This window comes from Schistocerca piceifrons, chromosome 3 (assembly GCF_021461385.2).
Source record: "Schistocerca piceifrons isolate TAMUIC-IGC-003096 chromosome 3, iqSchPice1.1, whole genome shotgun sequence".
In the NCBI taxonomy this organism is placed as follows: Eukaryota; Metazoa; Arthropoda; class Insecta; order Orthoptera; family Acrididae; genus Schistocerca; species Schistocerca piceifrons.
The window spans coordinates 167,532,409-167,549,038 of record NC_060140.1 but is presented as its reverse complement, the minus strand read 5'-3'; the positions used below and the strand labels follow the sequence as shown (position 1 = coordinate 167,549,038).

The 16,630-nt window shown below is 38.1% G+C and overlaps 1 protein-coding gene across 1 annotated transcript in view; it reads right to left on the bottom strand.

Moving 5' to 3' along the window:
• Positions 1–698: 698 nt before the first annotated feature.
• Positions 699–16,630, bottom strand: part of LOC124788489 (integrin beta-PS-like) — a 91,497-nt gene continuing 75,565 nt past the window's right edge. The window contains exon 11 of the mRNA XM_047255758.1: positions 699–1,049. Within this exon, the coding sequence (XP_047111714.1) occupies positions 699–1,049 (351 nt within the window). The remainder of the gene's footprint in view (positions 1,050–16,630) is intronic.

Sequence of the window (16,630 nt, the reverse complement as noted above, 5' to 3'; positions counted from 1 at the left end):
CATCTAGATTCCAAGGTAAATAATTGGATCATTCCAGCAATTGGCTGGGAGGCATGAGAACACCAGCCCTGCTTATAGAATTTCAATGATGCTCACAATGTGTAGCCTGGTTGTGAGAGGAGTGGAAGTTGATACTTTGAAGGTTCTCTGACAAGCGAGGCTGTGACTTCCTAGAATTGTGTCATATCGCTGTAAAAGTTGGGTGTACAGTGGAAACTCGATGAACCGTCATCTTCGGGACCGTGGTCGTGACGGTTGAGCAAATAGACGTATAACAAAAACACTGTATTCCTCCAAAACATAACCTCAATCAGTTACTTTAAGTATAGACACATATCACTCTCACAGTAATATAATAATATTTCGGAGTGAAAACAAATTAAACACAATTGTAATAGCAAATAAAACTATTTATTACATGATAAAAACATCCGTACAGTAGCTACAAAAGTTGCAAAATACGTGATGTTCAGTACTGTACTGTACTATAAACTTACAGGTGAAATAGTTTATCTAGCTTGGAAATAGTCAGTCAATTTCTTCTGCCTTTTTGATGTTCGAGATTTCACCGTGGCAATATTTTGTATTTTTCGGAGCAGTCGTGCCTGTGTTGCATTAGCCTCTTCTTGACTTTCAAACCATTCTATACACTTGGACAGCATTGTTTCGGCCTCTGAGTGGCTAAGAGTTTGTTTTTCTTAATGGTTTGAACACTCGTCTTCATCAGCCCCTTCTTCTTCTTCTTCTTCTTTGGTGGCACTTACGCTGGCAACAATTTCATCATCACTCAAAATTTGAAAACCCCCGTCCACTTTGTCACACTCTAACCACTCTGATACTTCTTCTGACGTCAAATTTTTGCTGATTTGTAAATTATTGCACAAATTGACCATCTCGTCAACTGTCACACACTCGGGTTTCTCCGATTCTTCACCTCTAGGTTGAGGCCAAAGTTTATTCCAGCCGTTCTTGAGATTTGACACTGACAAATCACTCCATGCACTGGCAACATTGAAAATGGCATCTTTAATACTGTAAGACCTCCAAAACTGTTTTACAGATGTTGATTCATGAGATGAGAGCAAACTTTCGATAAATATTTTTCTATAACGACGTTTCATGTTTTCGATGATTCCCTGATCCACGGGCTGTATAAGTGAAGTTGTGTTTGCTGGAAGGAAGAGACATGTTATGTTGCAGTCATCACTTTTCATTTCACAGGTAGGGTACGTTGGGGCATTGTCTAATAGCAATAGCTCTTTCTGTGGCAACGTTTTTCCGCCAAATGTGCTCTAACTTGAGGTACAAATTGTTTGTGAAACCAGTCAGAAAAAATTGATTGATCCATCCAAGCACTTTTCTTGGCATAGTATTGTGCAGGGAGAGCATTCAAATTCAAATTCTTGAATGCACGAGGTTGTCTTGATTTCTCAATCACAAGTAGGGGTAGCCTATGATTGCCGGTCGCATTTGCGCAAACCATAGCAGTGATGCGATCTTTCTGTACTTTGAAGCCTGGAGCAGCTTTTTCAGAGAGTGATGCTAATGTCTTTTGTGGTAAAGCCTTCCAATGAAGCCCAGTTTCATCACAATTGTAAACTTGCTCCCTAACAAGATTCAATTCAGCCATTTTTTCTTTAAATTGTTCCTGGAACTCGGCAATTACAGAGCTATCCGTGCTGAGTTTTTCTCCACTGATATCAAGTTGGTGAATGCCGTGACGAAATTTAAACTTGTCGAGCCATCCGATACTTGCTTTAAAAGACGAGTCACCATCAAGTATGTTGTTCATTTCAACAGCCTTGGCCATTATTATAGGCCCTGAAAGTGGAATCCCCTGACTTCTTGCTTGTATAAACCATCGGTACATTGCAGTGTGCAATTCATCATATTTTGCAGGTTTCATTGTCTTTCTTGTTCACATATCTCCATCCATGCTCTGCATTGTTGACACATGTTGTTCTATTTTATCAGCATCACGTATTATATCGTTAACTGTTGTTATCCAATATCATAAATCAGCGCTACACTTGTCGCAGTTTCGCCCTTTCTTAAGCGTTTTATAATTTCAAGTTTTTGATTAAGTCCTAAAACTACACGTTTATGTTTTTCAGACATTTTATCAAGTCACTGTATCTCACACATCTGCACTAAATACGGTAGTGTAAAATATTAGTCAATAAAGCTTATTCAAGTGGAAAACACGTAACACGGCACAGCCCGCTAGATACACTGCAACAATTACTGTCTTCTCGCCACAACTGGAAACCGATCCAGTGGTGATCGTTGACTCACAAGTGAGACAAAGACAAGAAAAGGGGGAGATGTGTTAGCACGTCAACTGAAGGTCATATTTTATGTACCATTCTACGGCGGGCGGGTACATTCACTTCCCACTAAAATAGAGTAAATAAACAAAGTGAACGCGTCACTGCACCTTAGAGCATTCTGTTATTACAGTATTATTATGCTGTTACAGCAGTGACGGTTAACAGAAACTGACGGTTTAAAGAGTGATGGTTAATCGAGTTTTTACTGTATTACGCATCGGAGGCTGCTAGCAAGTTAGCTGACTGTATTTTGGTGCTCTCAAGGGGTTTTAGGTGATGTGTCTCTCCATCCATTCCATATAATGATAGCTGTGCAAGATGCATTTGTGTTGGTGTAAGACCGAAAGAAATGCCTCTCACAGATGAGATTATTAAACTCCCGGTTGTCAACTGAAGCATACTAAACAAAGTCACAGAGTTTGAAGTGCCCATAAAAAGCTGTGGAACGCACATAATAGGAGGCTGGCTAAAACCTGAAACTGACTGCAGTGATATTTGTGTAGTAAATATAAGAGCTTATGAAAAGGATAGGTTAACTGGAAAATGGAGATGGTATTCATTACTTGCATTAAAAAAAATTCAAATCCAGTGAGACAGAAAACTGAAGCTGTTTTCTTGAGTTGGCTAGACCCAGTATTGAGGGTGAACATTTATAATCAGGTCCTTCTGTTGATCGCAACTCACCCCCAGATGTAACCGAAAACTTAGAAAACCCCAGCTTGCCAGTGTGCATGTTCCCAATTAGGCTGTCATTATTACAGAAGACAAAAATCCAAGAATTGATTAGGATGATTACAGTTTTTTAAAGTGATGGTCATGCCAAGACATGCTGTATAATACTCTGAAAACTATTAAGAATGGATGGTTTAGAATACCAGTTACGATGCAAACACCAGGTATCTCTGAATTCAAGGTGAATCCAAATGCGAGATGACTTCCCATTGTTAAAAACAAGGGATTACATAAAAAGCACTTAGGCACACATTTGGTTTATTTTGAAAATTTATAAATGGTTACCTTTGTACACGTAAGTGAAGTAGACAATGAAAGTACCGGTACAAAAAATAAAATCGGGTAAAGATCTCCCACAGTCAGATACAGATGCCACTTAGTCCTCCTCTCTGGAACGCCATTGTCATAATTATCTTGCAGTTCTTCACATAGTAGACCACCTTCACACCCAATGCTTTGTTACACAGCACCCCTTAAAACTGTTCACAATTGGTGCACTGAATATGCATGTTCAAGTAGTCTAAATTCATTCCACAATTAGAGATACTGAAGTTTTCATCACATATGCAGTAGGGATCAGGGCTTGACGACCTTGAAGTAAACAGTTTTGGTACAGCTTCCTCAGATGGTCTTTAAATGTGTTATTCACCACCATATCCCACATTTGTGGTTGTGAAGTTGTGCCTTTTAGACTGACAAGATCTTTGTTTCATTTCAGGATTTCTGCTATCACTGCTGGTATTAGGTGCCTCTTGAGGGCATCAACTTTGCACTATTCTGTAGGAGAGCACCTGGCCTTCTGCTCCAGATTGTATGGATCAAAAAATATGATACCAGATGGCAAAAAGTTACCTTCAGCAAGCACACACAACATCATGGTGATTCATGATTTCTCATTCCCCATAGTGCATACCGATAACTTTTGACACCTTTCTCTTCAACTGTTGTAGTTGATAGCACATCGATGTAAACAGAGATCTCGTCAGTGTTTCCGATTTGCCTGAAGATACAGGCATGTTTCTTTCTCAGTGTTATGACATGTCGCTGATACTCGACCAATTTCTCTACGCATGATGCTGGAAGACACTGAGCACGCAATGTTTGACACCACAGTACATCCCCTTGGTGCTGCATAATCCTTATACATACCAAGAGCTGGCTTTATATTGGACACCATGTTCCTATGCTAATTCACATTCTTTATTTCATAAAATATTGTGGGAAATGGCATTCTTTCTTTACATTTCTCACAATAAATGCTATTACTTCCACTTCAATATTTTCGAAATATCCACTACATGGGCCACTGAAAGCTTTCCTAGTTGGCTTCACATTTTGTATATGTCCTTTCTTCTTTTACAACCTCTAAACATTGGCCTCTGTGGCTCCATACTTCTTTGAAGTCAAACAATTGTTTGTTGCTTTTGCGTGACAAACAACCATGATTTTGAAATCTGTGTCATAGTAATGCCTGCATCCTGTTGAAAAATTTGATGTTGAACCATGTTGTTCCACACTACAGTCCGTTACATACTTAACTACACAGTTGAAAAGTGGGATCTCCAAAGTCAAAGAGCAACTGAAAAAAAAAAGAAAAAAAAATTGCCACAACAAATACTTCCTCCTACCATACAACAGTGGTCAAAGTACATGCATATGTTCAAGATTAAAGAGGTAGGCATGGCAGAGAGTAGAGTTACTGCTTAATGGAACCTCGAGGTTCTGTTTGGTAAAGAAAAGAAAAACTACATTAATACCCCATGAATGCAACATGTCTCTCTACTTTTGGGCACAAAATTTTGGGATAAACCTTGTTGTGCAGATGTACGGTTTGTTGGAACCAGTGGCAACAAATAGACCTAACCTTTTTGAGGATGTCCACATTGAATCTAGTATCAGTGAATATGAGCCAGTTATGGGTGCGGAAAGAGGGAAAAAATGTAGAGAAACTGCAGCTCAGTTTAGAGAAATAGATGGGAGGGATCCAGCATGGATACAACGATTGTAACAAAACTACTAAGGGAACAGCAACTGGTGGAAAAAAAGCAGAGGGATGTTGTTGTTGTTATGGTCTTCAGTCCTGAGACTGGTTTGATGCAGCTCTCCATGCTACTCTATCCTGTGCAAGCTTCTTCATCTCCCAGTACTTACTGCAACCTACATCCTTCTGAATATGCTTGGTATATTCATCTCTTGGTCTCCCTCTACGATTTTTATCCCCCACGCTGCCCTCCAATGCTAAATTTGTGATCCCCTGATGCCTCAGAACATGTCCTACCAACCGGTCCCTTCTTCTTGTCAAGTTGTGCCACAAAGTCCTCTTGTCCCCAATTCTATTCAATACCTACCCATCTAATCTTCAGCATTCTTCTGTAGCACCACATTTTGTAAGCTTCTATTCTCTTCTTGTCCAAACTATTTATCGTCCATGTTTCACTTCCATACATGGCTACACTCCATACAAATACTTTCAGTAACGATTTCCTGACACTTAAATCTATACTCGATGTCAGCAAATTTCTCTTCTTCAGAAATGCTTTCCTTGCCATTGCCAGTCTAAAGCAGACGGATAGAGATGGTAAGTTTGTATCATGACACATATAGCTGACACAGGAGGTGGAAGTGAGGGTAGCAAACCAAAAACAGAAATGGCGAACCCAGTTTTCAAACATTTCTTTACAAAGGGAGGTTCAGAAGTACTGTCTCAGTCTGTTACATTACTGTGAAGCTGAATGATATAAATATTTGTGTCAGCAGTGCTGCGAAATAGCAGTAGGTGCTAAATTTACACAGAAGCCAGTAGAATCCCTGTCAGATTTTATACAGAATTCGTCACTTATTTATCCCCTCTAACCACAGTATACAGAAAATCCCTTGAACTACTGTGTCCAGTTGTTGGAACAAAGCATACATCAAACACATCTGGAAGAAGGGTAGCAGAAGTCCTCCAGTAACACTGACATCCGTATGCAGTCAAATCTTAGAATATACGCTCGAACAGAATGACCTCTTCCATATCAACCAACATGGGTTATGCCCTATCCTTGGTTATCTTGCATGATATCCTGAAAGCCATGGATCAAAGCAATCAGGTAGATGCGGCATTTCTTGTCTTCTGAGAATCATCTAACACAGTAATATCCCAGCACTTACTAATGAAACAATTGTTACAGCGCGGAAGCGCTTGAAAAGGACACGTGCTGAATCGCAGTTTGGAAGAATGCTGGTGCTCGGTTCCTACTTGAGCTAGGGACACGGGGCGAAAAGTTTTAGCTTTAGCCCAGACCTGCCTTTTGTATAGCCATTCAAAAATCTGTCTTAATGTAGCTGTGTTTCAGTATATGAAGCAAGGTTTGAACAAGGACAGGAGCTGGCGCCCAGGCAAATTGTACAACTGATTAATTCGTTTGCAAAAGATTTTAACTGGGCTGAAATTAATGTAGCAAATGGCACCACTTGTATGTGCACCATTCAGATTTTACATGAACAGTCATCCTTGTTCAGATTTTACGTGGAGTAGCAGTCAGCCTTATACAGCTCTGGACTGGTGCGAGACTGATGGTTCAAATTTGGCCCACCAGTGTATCGAAGCTCAGTCTAAGACGAAAACAGAATTTTAACCGTTTGGAAATAATCTTGCTTCATTTGGATTTTATGTGGAAAAATCATATTTCTCTGGGAGGTTTTTGAAGCACGCCACTTCTGTACCTTAAATGTGTTCGAATTGTTTCAAGCTTTGCAAGAAAGTAGATAAATGGTTAAAGTCGAAACAAATTTTTTCATCCACTAATTTATAAACGTTGTTGACATACTGTGATGTCGAGCTAAATGTAGCATGTGAAAATTGTTACATGAATTGAATGTGCGGAAGTGGTTTAAAGTGCATCAAATAAATTTTAAAAAAATGCGTTATTATGGAAAAAGAATTAAAAACTTGCTTACAAAAATCTAGCTTTATTCCCATTTTTAGTGCAAAAAACACATTTTCTATGAGTTTTTACATGTGCTTATTTCTCTGTTTCAGTATTGTGCAAATCAGATCAAATTTTGTAAGAAGGTTGACAAATAAATGTAATTAATGGTAGCCCTGTTGTTTTGTGAAAGCCTTATCCATTGCCAGGATATAGTGATAGAAATCTATGCATAAAATTCACATAAAATTGGGTTTTACGCGAATTGGACTTTCTGAGATGGTTCAAAATGAAACAAATGATGTTAAAAGTTTATTCCAACGCCAATTATAAGATGCATTTTCAAAAATGTTTCATCGTTCGAGCTTTACATGCTAAAAACCATGTATCTGCACATGAAACTGTTACATAGATATGCATTTCATTTTAAGCATTGCATTTGGATATAATTAAAAAAAAAAAAAAAAAAAAAAAAAAAAAAAAAAAAAAAAAAAAAAAAAAAAAAAAACAAAAAAAACTGGTTATTAAAGTTGATTATCGTTTTGTTGTTTAACAAAGATTTTATTTACCAGTGCCTGAAAATCAATGGAAAATATTTGAATGTGCAAAACAATGCATGTACCAAACCAGAATAAAACAATTTTTTGATTTCTGGGATAGCCTGATTTTTCTTCCCTGAGGAGAACATTTCTCCCCCAAATCCATCCCCTGTTAAATGTACCCTGAGGGGTGTAAGGACAAATAGATACAAATATATGGGCTTCTAGAAAGTGGAATGCATCTACAACAGGAAGTAACTAGGGTGGGGGTGCGTCTATAATAGGAAGTGTTCCAGAGTGGGGGTGCATGCGTCTGAAAGTGTAATGACACATTGTGTAATATTGCAAAACATGACAAATGTCATGTTGGATGACATGATGGCGTGTGTCATTTTATATGATATGACATATATCATGTTACTCTACTTGACTAAGAAACTCCGAATATGTCAAGATTTTTCAATTTAAATGCCCTTGAAGCTGACAGACAACTTGGAAAGCTAGTTCCCTTCTTTTACATCCCTAAATCTGTGTAGGACGTTTGCCTTTTTTGTGCTATGGTAAGAGCATCTACCATTCTGGTACTACATATGACATTGCCTGTTCAGCCATGGCTGGTGAACGGTATAGAATTGACAGTAAAGGAATATGAAACAAAGTTTGTGACTAGGCTGAGAGTTTGGACGTCATTGACAGAAGTACTTTGAGGGAATTGTAGTCACACCATAGCTGTTCATATTGTTTACTAATGGCATGGCAATAACATTAATGGCAGACTTTTTGCAGATCATGCAGTTGTCCACCGTGAAGCAGTATCAGGAAAAATGGCACATGGCACAAATATACAGTCAGATTTTGATAAGATTGAACAGGCCCAGATGTGGGGGGGAGGGGGGGGGGTGCAAACAGGAGTATCTGTCCCAGGCAACAATTTCGGAGGGGGGGGGGGGGGGGTGCCAAATTTATATTCTTGAAGAAGAAAATGTTGTTTCACAAAGCGCCTAGCATCCAGTGCATGTTGATGTGTCGATCATTCATATGATTTTGAAACACATTCCAACTGGTTTTTTAACATTTTGGAACACTTTCTAAGTTATTTTCTGAACGAATCATAAGCTGATTTTTGAATGTGTGCTTAGTGTACATGATGTCTGTGCCAGGGAAATCCCTGTCACATCTAGAAATAAAAAACTTTCCCGCAGACAAAAGGGGATGGGGCTATAGAAGCTGAGCTGAACAAATTCAAATGAGTGAATGCCAATTGCTATCTGTCTGTGTGATTGATTGGGTGTGAGCATGATCAGTATTGTTATAATTATTAGCAAAATCCATGGACTCAGATTACCAGAATGGAAATAGACGACTAACAGGAATAACAGTGTATCCAAGAAAATAAAAGTTTGATAGAAAATTTTTACCATATCACTACACTAACCCGTTAACCTGAGAATATATTTTGACAATGGCAGGAATAGGTACAGAATTAGAGATGGCATGACTGTTTGCTAGAACGAGGAAGGAGAAGAAATGGGGACATCACATAAATTATAAGGAAGAATATGACGATTCCAAATTTATATAAAAATTTTGTACTACTACTTTCCCATCCTGTGCTTGAGAAACTGGAGCATAGGAATGAAATGTGAAACTATTTTGTAACATAAAACTTTTTGCTTGTAGTAGTAGGCCTAAAAGGCATTTGATATTGGTACATCATGAATTATGTTTGGTCTTGTTATCATGTAATTGAGGTACATAAAAATGACCATTTGCGCCAAAACAGGCTTGCTTATTTGGCGTGTGTTACAACTGCTGCAGCATTAGAAAGGCCTGTTTTGTTTTATGTAGCAGACAGTGACAAATCAGATGTAATCAAATTGAGAAACCACACCAGTCTTGGGTACTATGCTTATTAACAGATTTTTCAGTATCAGACAATGACATTTTGATTTTTCATGTAGCAAAACATTTGACGAAGACTGATGAGGTAATAGATTCTTTTGCAGAAAGGAAAACGTTCCGTGTAAAGCTGTAGCAGGATTAAAGAGAAAAGAATGCTGGGACTTGAGGATTGAAGAAATGTGTACTACACATGCAAACAAAATTGACACTCGACGCAGTGGCTAAGGGGAGAGACCGTAAAGGAATTTCCCATTTACTGTCGCTCCCATCAGCCAACGCGCCGGGGGCCAACTTTGTTTGTGCAAACAATACTGTCTTGCTTGTCTCTTGTCTTTACTGGTTTTATGTTTCCTTATTTAATTTTATATCACACAAAGGAGAAAGTTATTAGCTAATAGGCAGTAAAGAGTGCAAATTTACTGAAGAGTTCTTATTCTCCTGGTCACAAATAATCCCATCCATAATTAATTGTGAATTTTTTTACAGCGGGCAGGATGTCAAATCGGCAGACTGGGAGCAGGAGAGGCACCACAGGACATTTTAATTTCTACTGTCCTGAATATAGGTTTGATGACTTCCATTACAAAATATACATATTTGAATTCCATTGAGTGAAATACAGTGACATGCGACAGAAGAACGATGAGTGAAGAGGAGTGGGACTGCACTTCGGCACACTTAAGACCGAATAACATGTCTTACAGTTTCTCAAACATATATGTTTTATACATCAACCTCTTCATAAAAATGTGCGCTGCAAAATGAACATATTTTTGAAAAAAATATTTTTTTTCCATTTTCACATTCTATCTCAAATGCTCAAGGGGGGGCTTCCACTACCAAGTTTTTGCTGTGGTTTGGAAATATCGTAGATCCAGGACTGAGATTATAAAGTGGTGCAAAAATGTGTGACTTGCTTTAAATGTTAAGAAATGCCAAAACACGGTATCCCATGTCAACAAGTAATAATTGCAATCAGTCGGTCATAGTAGCAGCTAGACACCACAATATATGGGTTACAGCAGGGAATGATTGCATACAGTAGAGCATGTGTCAGACTTACGTAAGCTCATTAATAGAGTACTGGGGAAAAGTAGATGTCCTAAAAACGAGATTGCTTACTAAACACTCATGTGACCTATCCTAGAATATTGCACATTTGTGGGACCCATACCAGACAGGGATAACACATTATGTAGAACATAAATGAAGAAATGCAGCATGAGTGATGACAGGTTTGTTTGACCCAGGAGTGAATGTCATGGAAATGCTTTTAGATGTATAGCAACTATCCTACAAAAGCTCACAAAGTTTCGAGAACCAGTATTAAGTGAGGGATGTTGGAATACACTGCAATCCCATACATGTCATACCCGTAGGGGGCTGGAAGAGACTAACAGTGGAGGGGCAAAAATTCCATGTCCAAAATTATTCAAAAAATCGGAAAAAAGTGCTGGCACAAATGAATTTTATCTCCTAGAGAGCACTTCTGGGGGGACAAAATTAAGCTTGTCAGTCCAAAAGGTTTTGAGACTAGATTAATAAAAATAGAGAAAAGTTTAGATGGTAGTTTTAATGTTTCGGGTGTTCTACATAGTCTCCTGTCACTAGAGTATGATGCATAGAATGTTCATAAAACAATATGGAACTCGTAGAGAAGTCCTTTGGAATGTTCACCTTGCACATCGCATTTGCTCAAATAACATCAATGCTTTGTTCCATCATGTGAATCTCTGCACTCTGTGTTTCTGCTCTAGGTTTGTACTGATAACATCAAGCCTTGCCATGCATCATGATTGTTTCCAGAAAAGAGTTGCCCACATTTTGTTTTTCAATGAGGTTGTGGTAGGTGTCCTTCCATCATAGTTTTTGTTCAAACTCAAGGTGTGCACTACAATGTGCACACACTTTTCTCTTCAAATCATTTCAGAGAATGTACTGAACTCTTGATTTAGGAATGTTGCTCCATAGCGATTTGTGACACAACAATGTTGAGGCACTGTGGCCATGTTGAGGTCATCAGTCCCCTAGAACTTAGAACTGCTTAAACCTAACTAACCTAAGGACATCACACACACCCATGCCCGAGGCAGGATTCGAATCTGCGACCATGTTAGTCCAAGCTGCCACCGCAGTTACTGTGCTGATGTCACTTACAGGCCTGAATGATCTCAGTCTTGGAACTTTGTGGGCAGATAGTGTGCAAAGGCATTTAAGCAGTCATTCATCCTGCACTCCAAGGTTGAAGGGAATGGGAAGAAACCCTAATATATAGTACAAAGGGAAGTACCCTCTGCCATAGTTTGCAGAGTAAGGATGTAGATAACAACACATAGCTTTATTGACAGCAATACTATGGTTCCTTCTGCTTGTTTTTCTTGCTACAAATGACATATCTTCTCCATACCTCATAGTCACAAGGCCTTCCTCTGCAGACTGGTTACCTGATTTTGTTCATTCTTGGTGAGTTTCTCTAAAATTACAGGAATAAGTGTCACTTGGAATTCAGAAATTTATAGCCCCCCTCTCCCATGCCCCTCCCACTCCCATGTCCTTTGTAAATAACAGGGATTTAGTAAACATATCTGCTGTGTGAAAAAAAGGATAATATTTTTCAAACATACAGTTAATATCTTATCACATTTGTCCACTGATACACTGTTTGATTGTAATCCAAGCTGCATCTCAGTTTTTCGAAAATGCTTTGGTTATTTGTTTTTCCTGTTTATGCAGTATGAGATCTTTACAACATATATGTTTCTTCGTCATGCCATTGAATGCTGTTACAGCACTCACTGAACTAATTTCCAGTTCAAAAAGCAAGTTCAGTTGAGTTGTAGCATGGTTTTTTCTATTTATGTGAATGGTACCTATAACCCAGTCATCAGGCGTTTCTTACTGGAAAGTTTTGAGGAGTCTTTTATTTTATTGCTCTATCTTCTTTGGAGTGCTAAACACAAATCTGTAGTTTTCCTTAAAACACTGAAAAATTTATGTCTTTGTTCAGTTTTTGGATTAAATTCTGAAAAACATGTGCTTATTGTGGGAACCATCTAGTAAAAAAATAAATAACATTAGGGCTAAATTTCTCAAAATGATGAAACAGAGGAGTAGGAAGGGAAGAGGGCTAAGAGGGTGAGGGGCAGCAGAGAAAGGACCATACGTAACTCATTCATGTGCCTGTGAAGGTAGGTGCATGAAGTTAAGATGCATGCAGGAGCAGGAAATAGCATGGGTGCCATGGAAGATGTAGGACAGTGAGAGATAAAACAGAGTAAATTACAGTTCATGTACCTATAAATATAACTGAAGTGGGCATGGATAAAAATAAAAAGTTAGTGAAGTTGATGATGGAGAGAAAGAGGTGGAAAATGGCTGTATCCAATATGTTTTTTGTACAAAAAGATTTTATTTCCATGAATACTATCAATTTATATTAGGTTTACAGATGAATATTCATAATAATTAACACTCCTGCAGTTTAGGTGCAAGAAAAAGGGCAAAGTGTAGTTTTAAAAGCTGAATCAGGAGATTTGAGATACTTATACAACTTTTAGTAAGATGATCTTGTTTTTACTCAAGTCCACTGGCTCAATATATTTTTCCAAAGAAAATATTGTCCATTATAGGCTATTAAATTTTTCCTTTTATTTGCTATTGGCCAATTTCAGCTGTAGAGTCATCAAGAAACATATAGAATATCTCTGTGCAACATCTGTTGCAGCATAATGCATAGGGATATCTGTACATTCAATCTTCAATGCCAGTATTTTGTTGACACCATCTACTTATGGGGAAATGATTGTCATAAATAAATACGAAAAATCAGAGCTCGCACAGAAAGATTTAAGTGTTTGCTTTTCCCACACACTTTTGGGGAAATGATTGTCATAACAAAATACAAAAAATCAGAGCTTGCACGGAAAGATTTAAGTGATTGCTATTCCCACACACTGTCTGAGAGTAGAATGGTAGAGAAATAGTGGAAAGTTGCTCAGTGGAAAGTTGCTCAGTCACCTCTGTCAGTCACTTACATGTGAATTGCAGAGAAGACATGTAGATGTAGCTGAAAATGTAGATAATGGCCCTACAGTCGAAAATGGCCAATAGCAGATACACAGAAAACTTTATAAAACAAACAATGGATGACATTTTGTTTCGAAAAATTTTGTTATACACAATACAAACCAGTATACATTGTATTTTCTGCAAGCTTACGATAACTGTACATGAAAAGCATACATCACATTTACAGAAAAAATATCGAACATGGCTAAAAGTATGTATCTCAATACTGCCATGTTGTGTTATCCACAAATGTATGTTGCATACTTATTCAAAAAACAAAGATGATTTTACTTACCAAATGAAAGTGCTGGCAGGTCGACAGACACACAAACAACCACAAACATACACACAAAATTCAAGCTTTCGCAACAAACTGTTGCCTCATCAGGAAAGAGGGAAGGAGAGGGAAAGATGAAAGGAAGTGGGTTTTAAGGGAGAGGGTAAGGAGTCATTCCAATCCCGGGAGCGGAAAGACTTACCTTAGGGGGAAAAAAGGACGGGTATACACTCGCACACACACATATCCATCCACACATATACAGACACAAGCAGACATCTTTAAAGATTCAATAGATTTTATTTAAAAGAGGTTTCAAAGCATTTTAAATTCACAATATTTTTTCCAGGTTCTTGATCAGTGAACTTGAAAGTCCGTAGAGTAAGTTAACTGTCAGCCTGCTTATGGTACAGTGGGTTCCTGTAGGTTGATGTTGCTGGTTTGTAGAGAGGACTCTCCATCTGCAAACAAAGGTCTTACAGAACAGGGACACCAAACAAGCTATAATTCAGTTAATACGGTCACAATGAAAATTTTCAGCTACTCACATTCTTCACTAATTCTATAGAAAAACAGTTAAAAAATAAAAGATATGTAGTAACAATACTGAATACACTGTACTTATTTTCAGTTTGTAACAGAGGTCATATACTCAGTTGCTGGAAACAATTCTTATTATGTTCTGTCTGGAGGAAAGCTTTGAATTCAGAAAGCTTCCTGGTGAAACTCTGAAAACATAACTAAGACTTTTTATAGAAAAACTTTAGAAGGAAAAGAGAGAGAGGGAGGAGGAAGAGCAAGAAGAAGAAATGTTGTCAAAGTTATCATTACATTTGACACTACTTGTCCCATGACAAATTATTAATCCTGGTCTTTCAAGCAACCTCAGTTATGGTGAGACACTAGACAAGATTCTCTCTGGTGATGTACTTCTTGACGTGTTCCACATCCCTGAAGTTCCTTCTCTGTGACAAGACATACTATGTGTAATCAGAGAATGAAACAAAGTAATGTTGCACTCTGAACAGCCAAGAAATTTGACACAGATTGGGAATTGCTTATTGATAAAATTGTTAACTAATGCAGTTCCGTTGATTTATTGATAAATGATGTAAATGCTCAGTGTTACAGGTGCAAAGGTTTGGCATTTAATCCCTACTTGGTTCTCTATCTTTTCCTGTTTCTTGACTTGCAATCACCGCTGCCAAGGTACACTTTGTTTCAGATTCAGTGTTAAGTCTTACGTCCTCTCCAGTAACTTGATGATTAAGTTGGTTCCCAGGGCAGAGGAAGGTAGCCAATATTATAATTGTTTGTAAAGCATTGCTCTATTCACACCAGCCATCAAGGTTATTAATGGCTTTACTTATTGTTAAAGAGCTAGTTAACATTCCAGAATATTTGATTACCACAATACTGGAAGCAGAGCTGCAAAAGTAAGAATGTAAGCTGAAACAAAATAATTCCACTGATACACCATGATGGCAGATACAGATATAAACAGAAATGCCTTGGAACTTCTGCTCATATCTGTATCTGCCATCATAGTGTATCATGTTCTAAGGCAGATTTGTTCTTTACAACAAGGTAACTCTTGCCTTCTACTGTAACTGTAAAAAAGTACAACGAAGAACAAAATCAAACAAAAATAAATGCTCAGATATAGCTAGCATAGAACTTTGACAAAAGTAATAAATGGAAAAGGCCAATGAAACTTCAGACAGAAGCAATCAATTGTTGGATTAAAGAAGAAAATATAATAAGAAGTGAATCTTCTCTATGAAAGGAAATACTGTTCCAGAGAAAATCTCATTCATTCAAATGCTGAAGAAAGGTAGCTAGGACACAACAGATTATAAAAGGATGCCAAAGACAAGCAGTTACAGAGATAAGAACTGAGTGTCAGAAAACTGATCCTTTGTCAGCTGGCATTATGTGTGTTTGATTGGGTAGGGGGAGTCAATATACTGTGTTGGTGCATAAGTTTATAGTGGCTTTCCATAATTTTAATGAACAGAACAAGTATACATAACAGAGACTTTTGTCATCAATAGAATATTCTCCTTCATACAAGATTCTGCCAATGGTGGGATAAATTTTTGATTCGGTGACTGTAGAAAGCACGGGGTCCTGAAGCAAAGAGCATGTCATGCCAACTTTGGAGTGAATTTTTTTTTCAGAAAGGAAGTTCCTTGAGGACTGTTTGATAGAGAGTGGAAAAGATGAAAATCAGAGGCTGCAGGCCCAGGTGAATAAAGTGGGTGCGGAGTGACTTCCCAACCCAATTCCTGTACAATATTTTTTGTGGGGGTGGGCACTATCATGGAGTAGCGTAGCTTCACACAGTCCTCTTTGTCATTGTTCTTGGACAGTGTCTGCAAGATATCTCAGATGTTGACAATGAATGTCAGTAGTGATGGTTACACCTTGGGGAAGCAGTTCATAGTACACCATGCACAACAATATCTTTTGTGGATGCACACAGGTCTTCGTAAGGGGGGGGGTTTCTGCTTTGTTTTGCCTTAGCCATTTCTTTATATTCCTTATGTTAGCATAAATACATCATATTTCATCACCAGCAATGGTACAGGACAGGAATGGTCAGTGTTGCCCATGAGCCAATTGATAACGAGCAAGCAGAGATGCACATGTGATTTTGGCTTCAAGCATGCGGTACCTAAACATTCAATTTTTAAACCTTCCCCATTGGATGCAAACGTCACATGATTGTGGGATGATCACAGTTTATCACATTTGCCAGTTCTTGAGTACACTGATGTGGGTCATTGTGGCTTAATGCATTTTAACAATCTTCGTCAAAGACTTTAAGTTCTTCCTGAATGTGCTGAATCACTAATGTCTTTTGCTGTG